General features: G+C 33.3%; 1 protein-coding gene across 1 annotated transcript; it reads left to right on the plus strand.

Moving 5' to 3' along the window:
* Window positions 1–2064: 2064 nt before the first annotated feature.
* On the plus strand, window positions 2065–3132 carry LOC138308570 (galactose-3-O-sulfotransferase 3-like). Its single transcript, XM_069249616.1, has one exon. The coding sequence runs from the start codon at window positions 2065–2067 to the stop codon at window positions 3130–3132; it is 1068 nt and encodes a 355-aa protein (XP_069105717.1).
* The last annotated feature ends 8573 nt before the right edge of the window (window positions 3133–11705 follow it).

An 11705-nucleotide genomic window follows, 5' to 3' on the forward strand; every position in this document is an offset into this window, starting at 1 on the left:
TAATTAGACATATATATATATATATACCATTAAACACCAATTATTGTTCAAATGATGAATATCATTTATGCTTTGTCGGCGGTGGAGCATCTTTAAGTGTATATAATATATATGTAAATATAAGATAGCATTTTTAAAGTGACTAGAGGATGAATTTAATTGGCTTTTCCAGTTAGTGGTGCTTGTACTGGAAACATATTAAAGAAACTATTTCTTGTATCAAACTTTTTTTTGGACCGAAGTACACCTAAGAATGAGATTTATATAATAGTATAGTTTTATTATGGAACGTTGATAACATTTGTATAGGAAATTAAGATTTGAGGTTTCTTGATAGTTAAAGCTCATTTCAAGTTCTGTCTATTGTTCAACTGGACAATTTTGTCAAGAATTTTTCGAAATAACCGTAATATTCATTATGATGCATACATGTATACGGGGTATTAACATACTGCAGATTACTGTGTAGTTGTTAAATTTCGCGGGTGTAAAATTTCGCGTGTGTAAAATTTCGCGGGTGTAAAATTTCGCAATCACTGTTTGAAACTTATTCACGGGGATTTATTTCCGTGAATTATCTTTGTAGCCTTTAAAAGAGTCATATATATACAGTACAGGCCGTACGTAAAACAACACGATTTTAATAAACGCGAGGTGCTAAATTTCGCGAATTAGAATGGATCCGCGAATTTAGTGAAATTAAATCCCCTCGAATATTATCAACCACATAGTATATGATTTCATTGGCGGGTTGTCACCCCATATAATGTATTCAGATAGGTTCACCCACGGCTATTCATGTCGTATATATAGTACATACTGAACTTAAGGTTGCCCTGGAAGGTGTTTTTAACTAAAAAGGACAAGCGGGACATCAATTTAGTTAATAGCTTATTTTCCCTGAACATACAGTCATGTGTAGCAAGCCCTTTAGAAGGTACGTCGTTGTTCTTATTTTATTTATAAAATAATATTTATACATATTTCTCAATATACCAAACATAATAAATAACCAAGTGCTTATTTTTATCAATCAACAACGTTATGCAAATTGAAGCTAATGTACTGTTGTATTGGCTTTCATTGTTAACGTAAAAATACAATACTCAGGAAAATATATATTACAAATCAATATTTACAGTTCTTAGTGGAAGTAAAACATCAAATGAATCTACAATCATCAACAGTGCATTATATGAAATAATTGTATTATCCACGGGATACATCTATAATGGTACCGTGTCATGATTTATGCATACCCTTTTTTATTGTGCTGTCTAGATTTCATTTGTTTATAGTGTTCATATAATTATCTTTTTCTAATTTTCAAAGATTCTAATTTATTTATTTTTTGCAATATTTTATTTCATAATTACCAACTTGCAACAAGTCTGAATAAATTCGAAAACTATTATTAAAGATTAGCTTTATAATTTTACCTTTGATTCAAGTATTAATTTTTAAGATGCTAAATCGTCGGCAAATCATAAATAATACATATCATTTGGACAATGATTGTGGTTTAATCGTGTACATACTGTTTATTGATTTCTTTGTCCTGACTAAACTTCATTATATATTTTAGAAACCAGAGGTTGCATTCTTGATCAAAATAGTTTTTCTATTTCGGGACAGTGAGGTTTAATGATTTTTAAGTATAATTTATAAATCTATGTTATATCTAAACCGATGATATTTTACAGATTATTTTCGCTAGGATGTTGTACGCTGGTGAATATCTACATCTTACGATGGTTCATAGTTGTATATCCTACTATTCATAAACCGGCAGGGCTCTTGACGAAAAGGCAATACAACAATATTGGAAAAAATACGTACCACGCTACGCTAATGGAGGACAAGTCATTAGGAAATAAAGCGGAAGGCGTCTTTACGAGAAGACAATATAACAGACTTGACAACATTACGCACCATGCTACGCTGATGGAGGACAAATCATTAGAAAATAAAGCGGAAGGCGTCTTTACGAGAAGACAATATAACAGAATTGACAACATTACGCACCATGCTACGCTAATGGACAAATCATTAGGAAAAGTAAACATGCCGGAGAGGATGGATTACAACCACAGAGGACGTCTTTGGGGCGTTGATTTAGGATCTAGAGGATCTGACGGACATGACATATTACGTAATATTGAGGACCCTGTGAGACATGTCGCGTTTATAAAGGTTCCCAAAGCTGCTAGTACAACTATGGGGAACATCTTTCTTCGCTTTGGTGATGAAATGAACCTTAAGTTTGCTCTACCTTATAACGGATCCGGCGGTTATGTACTTACACCGAAATATTTTTATCTTCCACCAAGAAACATAACTTATGACATAGCTTGTGCGCATGCCAAATACAACAGAACAGATTATGATAAGTACCTACATAGTGACACAAAGTATATCGCAATTATTAGGGAACCTTTTAGCCATTTCCAGTCGTATATAAGGTACATGCGACCGAAAAACCTGCTTAACATTTCCGGTGAAAATCCAGTTTTCAAGTTTTTATTTCTTAACACAATTCGTAGAAACAAAACTAACAGAGTCGACATCATTTGTAATTCAATGGCGCGGTACCTTGGATTTCCATCCGAAATATTCTTTAAGAAAAGGAACCAGACTTTGATCGACAACTACATTAGAAAACTCGAAACGGAAATTGATTTTGTGATGATCGTTGAATTTTTTGACGAGTCGATTGTGATGATGCGACGATTGTTACACTGGGAACTCCGTCACGTTTTATATAGCAAACTGAACGTAAACAAAAACATAGATGCTCGACTGAAGTTTGGATCCAATGAGGGAAAGCTTCATAAGATCTGTGCAGATTTAGAATATCGACTTTACGAACTCTTCCTTCGGAAATGGATGGACGTGTTGAGAAGACAATCGTCAGATTTTTATGACGAAGTTGCGTACTTCAGAAAAATTAGAATGAAATATGAAAATTTCTGCCTTTTCGTTAAATCTCAGACTAAGTTAAATGTTTCGCTGACTATTGAAGGCAGCTCATGGAACAAACCATTTACCGTCACTGAGGGGGATTGTATGAAGCACCATATGGATTTTGATAAATATTCACAAATATTGTTTAAGAAACAACAGACAATATAGACCTACAATGTATATAAAATGTCAAATTAGGAATCTAAACTTATCGCAGGTAAGATTGATTTCCGCCGATCAAATAATTCACGGATTATGGCAAATTGAAGAATATTTTTGTGACAATTTGTTAATTTTCTGGATGAACTCTGCATTTGTGTTGTGTGAATTTAAACAAGACAGATTCAGTGAAACCTGTCTACATGTATGAAAACCGCCCAATGGACAGAGGAAAAATGGTCCTTATAGCAAGGTGGTCTTTATACTCAGGTTGAATTGTGTTGAACTTGGTCATTTGGTCGTATTAAGCAGGTGATCATTATAATGAGGTGGTCGCTAAGGCGGTTTTTTTTTGTTACGTAATGGAATAAACATTTAGGTGAACAGAGTAAAATTATCAAACCCTGGTAGGCATTCATGGTATGTTATCTTAAGAGGACAAACAGAAATCACTAAACTATCCGGAATGAAATAATTATTTCATACTCGAAAGGAATTATTCTACTTTTAGAAGCTCGTCCTAACCAAATATCCCACATGTGTTTAGTTCGCTTCATAACTCATTTACACAGGGTCATGTGATTTTTAAAAATAGTACATACTGTATTAAAACTTTCTTATAAGGAATATGCTTGATTCGAATTTCTGCTTATTACAAACTAAATACACGGGTTTTGCTCCTCTTTATTGATACTTCGTGAGAAACGTATACTTTACTTATAACGAATTTTCTTTTGATACGAATGAATTCGTGGGCCCGTAAAGTAGATATTTGCTCTATAACACTGTTATTCTGAAAGTGCTGGATGTAACCTTGTTTAAAAGTGAAACTTGGGGCCAAAAAGGGAATCGATTGATAGAAAATCAAATGCAATCATACAAGTATACATTGGCAAAAAAAGGGTCGGTTGGTTGGCATGTTTTTTTTTTGTTTTTTTAGTGTCTATTACTCTAAAACAATGGCCGAAACCGGAGTCTGAGATCGAAATCGCGACTTTCAATTTATTTCGTAGTAAAGTGGAAAAAAATTAGGGTCAGGGGTAAAAAAATAGAGCCGGTCTGGTAACCTTAAACAGACATATTTTTTGGTTGGCCTAATAGAAAATATTCCAAAGAACACATTGTGGAACTGTGGAATTTGTGAGTGAGCTTAGTAACGACGTTGATTCGGAATGCAATCCGCCTATGATTTTAAGTACAATGTAACTTATATTTTCAGAAACTGTCAAGCGAATTTCTGTTATAACGAAATACTTCTCTTTGTCCCAATGGGATTATGTTATGAAGCTATAACACAAATATATGAGTGTACTTTAAATAAACCGCGGAGTGCTTCAATACATATGAATACCATATAACAATCACAGATTCCCGCGTAATAATTCAATTTCACAGATAATCCCTAATTCATTTAGGGACTCGTTCCTATAAAATCATTTAAAAGCCGTTGTCTCAGCCAATCATAAGCAACATTACAAACGGCGACATGGACTGATGAAGTAGGTCCTTAGCCAATGAAATTTGCGTTGCAAGCAAAATTGAATTATAAAGTAGCTAATGGAATAGTGAAAGCGTATGTCATTAGAACAAGGAGAAAACATATTTTGTATGGAACTATATACAGTAACATATGAGTCATTGTACTAATCGATATTTGTACAAGTAATATATTCAGATGACTTCACTTGTGGCCATTATGATTTCAGTATTTTATTAAGTAGAGCTGCCAGGCATTTTGTTTTCTAAACTAATCGTTTACTGTCACATCACCCCGGCCATATGTTATTTTCTTTCATAAACAGTCATGTGTAACAAGAGTTATCGAAGGTAAGTTATTTTTTCATTCTCTATTCCCTTAAATTGAGGAATATTCCTGTAAGTATAGCAAAGTATTGATGAAAGCCTATATGACGTGCATTTGTGCCATTGATGCACATTTTTTTATTTGCAATAAAAGCTTAATATTTCTAAACAAAACAAAACCTTATAATGTTAAGAGGTAATTTTCGGGCATTTTGCTTCATCATTTATTGTTTTGGATTGTAGATTATTCAGTTAAAACCAAACATTATTAAATATTAATCAACAGGAGTAAGATAATTCTAGTCAGAATGTTCTTTAGATAGACACATATAGGCTTTCCTTAGGAAAATAATGATAATAAAAAAAAAAACATTGTCACACCAGCTAATTGAAAAGTTGCCCTGAGGCCATACACAATATCCAATTGAAGTTTAAAAATATACCCATCACATTATCATCGCCATACGCCAGCGGATATTCAAACTTCACTAGTTATGTAAAAGCAAACACGAAAGAAAGTTTTTAAGTAAAGGTATATGAGTAGAATAGGACCAGGTCTATATTCAACACACAGAAACAATAAATAAGGATTAAGATCTTAGGTGTCTGACATATACGGACTCATATTAGTTTTTGAATAATTTCATGTTTATAATCAATTCAACTTAAAGAAACTGACTAATGAAGTACTTATTGCGCATCCACCAAAAGCAAAAACAAGTTAGTATATATAAATTTTTGAGATATTAAGGCATTGTACATTTTCATGATTTTTTTATTGTAATTGAAAACATGTACTCGATCAATTCAAGTACACCTGGGCCCGGTTGTTAAAAACATGGTTAGCTTGATCACATGATCACTGAAATTTCCCTATTTCATTTACTGCAACATTTGTGCTTATATCTTCACTAAACTCAGCAAGTAAGTAAAGAGTTCTTAATATTCTTATAAAATACCAGAAACTTTTTTTTATCTTGATTTGAATATTTTCGTTATGCTGTGATTAGCCTTATCATCTTTTGAACAAGTGGGCCCTGGAGTTAGGTACCCTTGGATTGTAGTATATCAATGAAAACTTTGGTTACAGGTTGGTTCTGCGATTATGTATCTTACTGATCCTATGCAACTTACTATGGTACATGTACAAATCACCGACTTACGTGTCAAGCCACAGACCACTGGGAAAGGAAGCCGTCTTAATAAAGCAGGCGCAAATAAAAACAATGGACAACCCAATTCACCGCATCGCGTTTGCAGAAGAACCAAGAAAAGAGGAGATTTCAGAGAGAATGTATGACAATCATGTGCGTCCTGATTCAGAAGATGGAACACTTGAAAATAGGGAAGACAAATCAAAAGGGACATTACAAAGGCAGATCGATGACTCAATGCACCTTGATTTCGGAGATAAAGAATTTCATGGTAAGATGAAAAGTACAAGAGGGACGTTCCATAACCAGAGCATGAATGTAGTGTTCCGTGGTTTAGGAAATAAAGAATTAAACGATAAGACGGAAACATCAAGAAGAGGATATCAGAATCTGATTGAAGAATCTTTGCTTCCTAGTTTAACAGATACAAAACTTAATTACAAGAAAGACACTCCTACACAGACGTTTCACAACCGGAACAATACCCCAGTGAGACATGTCGTGTTTATAAAGGTTCCCAAAGCCGCCAGTACAACTGTGGGGAACATCTTCCTACGGTTTGGTGATGAAATGAATCTCACTTTTGCCATTCCACATAACGGTTCTGGTGGTTACCTATTAACACCAAAATACTACCATCTTCCTCCGACAAATGCAACTTATGACATAGCTTGTGCGCATGCCAAATACAACAGAACAGACTACAATAAGTATTTTCCACGTGACACGAGATATATCGCGATCATCAGAGAACCCTTCAGCCATTTTCGGTCGTACATCAGATTTTTTCGTCCAGAACAGGTCTTTAACATCACGGGAGAAAACCCGGTTTTGACGTTTTTGTCTCTAAGTGTTGATTACAGAAACAAAACCGATCGAGTTGAGGAGTTATGTAATTGGATGGCAAGATACTTTGGTTTTCCACCCAAAATATTCTTTAAGAAAAGGAATCAAACCCAAATCGACATCCATTTTCAAAAACTTGAAACAGAAATTGATTTTGTGATGATATATGAATTTCTGGACGAGTCGATTGTGATGATGCGACGGTTGTTACACTGGGAACTCCGTCATGTATTATATGGCAAACTGAACGTGAACAGAAAAAACGACCCTAGATTAAAATTTGGACTAAACGTAGAAAAACTTCATAAAAATTGTGCGTTTTTAGATTATCGAGTGTATGAGTTTTTTCTTCGCAAATGGAGGAACAATTTGGAAAGACAATCACCTGACTTTCAAGATGAAGTTTCATTTTTCAAAAAAACTAGAATGAAATATGAACATTTTTGCCTTTTGGTTAGGTATAAGAACTATACGCATGCCACACTGACGATTGAAGGAAGCGCATGGAGCAAACCCTTCACAATTACAGAGCTGGACTGTAGAAAACTTTATTTGGATTTTATCAAATTCTCACAAATGTTATTACACAGGCAAATGACAAGCTAGCTCTATCATATAACTTAATACTAACATTTAATTTTTGAATTTTGTTTATTTAACTTTGGAATTTTGTTAATTATCCTACAGCTTGTTTTTTCTCGGATGACACATCACCATTTGCCTCCAAACGATATCCCCCCTAACCATACACCCGTTGTGATCGTAGCAGATTCTAAACTAAGATATCTTAGAAGCTGTTTTCATTGTCCGCTACAATGCGACACTAAACTTTGGTATATTTTGAAATATTGCAAGACTTTTATGTGAGAGCCGTTTTTAAACGTTTTTAATTATATTTAAGATATCTAACTGCGTTTTGATGTGCTGTAAACCAAATTACAGTGCACGACCACTCAATTTCTTTCGCGATTTTCATTTCAAAACAAGTTCGTGGAGATGAATTTTCACGGATTTAAAACTTGAATGTGAATTTATGTCAATATTAATAAAGTCAATATTGTTTCACGGAGATAAAAGTTCGCGAAGTTACTAAGGTTGCGCAAATTTGCACGTGAAAGAATGTTGTACAGTTGATATGTTGATTGAAGTATGGTTAGCTTGGTAACGAAACAATTTTAGATCACAGGTAATAAGAACAGTGAAATAGACTAAGAAATGAAAAGGGACATTCAAAGGAATCTTCAGGAACACCAGCAATATCACTATTTTTCTAAAGATCATTTCAAATGTTGATATGAAGGATAGGAATTTCTCTCATACCTACACGTGTAATACTAGCTGGTCTAGGGAAATATATTTATGTCGCCTGAGGCTGTATTGCATGTCAGACTACTCATGCAATGAAACCTCGTGACGTCATATACACACAGCGTTAACATTTCTAGGTACAATTTTAACATATCTTTTTCAGAAACTAGACTATATTTACTTTAAAGATTCAAACAAAGGTTTTATATACGTGTATGGATAATTGACTTGCAGTCCCGTTGTCTTTCGAATTGACTTCAAAATGACGGGGAACCATGGTAGTAAAATTGCAATAAAACGTCGAGGTATGAGAGAAAAATACTCTTTTATACGTGAATATGAAGGATGCGGATATTCTACCCTCGGGATCACAAAATGTCGTAACATCCTCGGCAAGCCACGGGTTTTACAACATTTTGTGACACACATGTAGAATATCCCTATCCTTCATTCTACCCTTTAGATCACAAAAAGATGCGAGGCCCTCAGCTTCTGATTATTATTCTCTCATGCCTCGATGTTTTTTATTTCAATTTAACCAAGAAAATTTACAACCAACGTTATTTTGCATGGATGGCGTTATAACGCATCCCCATATGACATGATAAGTGTTAATCAGGTGACTGACTTTTAACAGGGTTTTATGACTATTGTGTCAATGTTCGACTCGAAGGGGACGTTTCTCATTCAGAGATACGCATACACATTGCTTGGTGGGACGCCACAAAGCGTTGGTCATGCCATACAGTGTCATATCACCCGTTATGTCATTGATCGTAAGATTTTGGCCTAGTTTCAAAAACATTAATTAAATTAAAGGAATCCCTTCATTTAAAATTCCCCATAGGAAAAAATTACAGATTTTAATGAAGGCTCTTGAACTTAAAATATTCTCCATAAGAAAGCATTAAAGATATAAAAGAAGGCTCGTTAACTAAAATATTATCCATAGGAAAGCATAACAGATTTGAAAAAAGGCTCGTTAACTTAAATATTTTCCTTAAATTTTGTAACGCTTTTCTTTGAGGAAATTTAAATAAGGACTTCTTTAATGTTAAGTTATGTTCGTGAAACTGGGCCCAGGTATAACTATTTATTGTGTATTGTATTATTATAAAAGTAATTCGTATCCTACAGGCATATGTTTATATGGATCCAATGTTATCTGGAAAACAACCGTTGATGTTACTTTATTGACCTATATTTAACATTGTTGACATACTTTAAGTGGTATTTTTATTTTAGCACTTTTCGCGCTTTAAAGCGCTATATATATCGCGTACAGCGCTTAATGTTGTAAAAGGGTTGCAATTTTTTTAGTTTTACAAGATACAGATTTGATACAAGCCATTTCTTACAAGTCGATATTGCTACATGTACATTTCATTTTATATACTGTATAACAGATATGTATATAATCATGTACATCACTAATAGGATGACCTCTATTGAGGTATATATTGATATAAAAACTTTTTTTCCTAGGCAGAGTATGTAGAATGAAAAGAATTAATTTGATTTTTAGAATTTTCAATGTTAATTTTTTTTAAAGTAATGTGACTACGTATGTTCAAACAGGTTTTATTCTAGACATTACTAGAATACATAAGAAATATATAACTTGTTTGAGTATGTCTTAAAATTTCCATGATGGATCTTTTCCTACTAGATATTGTTGGAAGGCTCAAATCCACAAATCTGTTCCTATGAAACACATGCCGGGGAATGGAGGATGTCAAATGACGTAAAATTCACACGATTTTTACATATTACAATTTTGTTTAAAATCCCATTACCTTTAAACTAGCTCTACGTCATCCAAATTGCACTGAAAATGTAAAATATATTATGAAAACGATTGTGGCTGTACGTTTACAAAATTCTGCAATAATATGCCACTATTGCAGACACTTTTACACTGATATTGTTAGTCTTATTTTTTTGAATTGCTCATTAACTGAACAAATAACAGAGGATTTTACATGTTCAGTTGTATCAATCACAAATATAGATTTTATTTCATATGTATATTACCTTCCAGATTTTGAGCTAATGCATGTGTTATTAGGAGGTCCCTCGGGCTATACATTGGAAAGATATCAGAGTATACCTTTAAAAAGATGTTCACTCTATATATGTTGCTGACTTACAATTTATTAATTATGTATAATTTGTTTTCTCTTTCCTTTTTTGTAATTTTGTACATACAAAATATACTTTTTCATCTTATCATCATATATATTATCATTAATGTGTACTCTTCATTTTGGAGGAAAATAAAGACAATAATGATAATAAATGAGATAGCTTCGTCTAAATAATAATTACTAATATTATAACAAAATACACGCACTAAACCTCATAATTGATTACTATAAAAGGGGAATAACTCCCGCTCTTAATATGAAAAGATTCATTTTCCTGCAAATGGACTAAAACTTCATATAACATAGTGTATACAGTCTGATGTATTCTCTTAGATTTTAATGTGATGGAAATCTTAAACAAAACTCAATGCGTACTTTATATAAATCAAGAAGCTGTTCATAATAATGGTCCTCTTCCATTTTTTAGTTGTAGCTTCATGATATAAAAATAGATTAAATGTTATTCCAATCTAGTCGGTGAAATTTGAAAAAAAACGATTAAATGTTATTTCAATCTAGTCCTGTGAAATTTGAATTCTTTTTAAAATCATTACTCCGTTGTCGCAGCCAATCAAAGGTGACGTTACAAAAGGTGACGTCATTTTCTACGTTATTCAATGAAAACGCTTGTTACAATCATGATTAAGTTATAACGAAAGGACACTTTTTTTATTGAACATCATATTGTTTGCACAGCCATGACACATATATAATTTAAGGTAGGTATGGAGATCAGTTTAAAACAACAAAAATATAAAAACAAACAATATTTTGAAAATCCTGCGGCCACTATTATTCCCATTCTACCTATTCTTGCCCACCCTCTCCTACAAACCTAATGAGCAATACTAGTGACAAAAAAAAAATCTTAACACATTTTATTTTGTTTAGAACATGGAAAACATGATCTTTTGACCAAGCGGTTAATTAGTATGTATCTATATGTGATCTTCTAGCGAATATTTATATTTAAAGCATATACAATGAGAGTTGCATCAATACCCATCACAACTCACAAGTAACTATAAAGTACATTGACTACCGCAGTAACGGAGTGGTCATGACATATTACAAAAAACCTCAACCTCTGAGTTGCGAGACTAAATCCCACGTGGGAAAGTTGCCAAGCATTGACCGTTGGTCGGTGGTTTGTTTTCCACGTACTCCGATTTTTCGTCACTAACTTTACTGTACGCCCTAAAATGATGCTGGCTGTTAATAGGATATACTGACAAAACCAATGCCCAAAACTTCTACCTATGTCCCTGTAGTATCTTGAATCAATCATACCTAAGATTTTATCTAAAATTCTGCATATCAAAAA

Source organism: Argopecten irradians, chromosome 15 (genome assembly GCF_041381155.1).
Source record: "Argopecten irradians isolate NY chromosome 15, Ai_NY, whole genome shotgun sequence".
NCBI lineage: Eukaryota > Metazoa > Mollusca > Bivalvia > Pectinida > Pectinidae > Argopecten > Argopecten irradians.

Bases quoted from the DNA above. Each gene is read 5' to 3' on its own strand.
- LOC138308570 (XM_069249616.1), top strand. From the start codon at position 2,065: ATGCCGGAGAGGATGGATTACAACCACAGAGGACGTCTTTGGGGCGTT.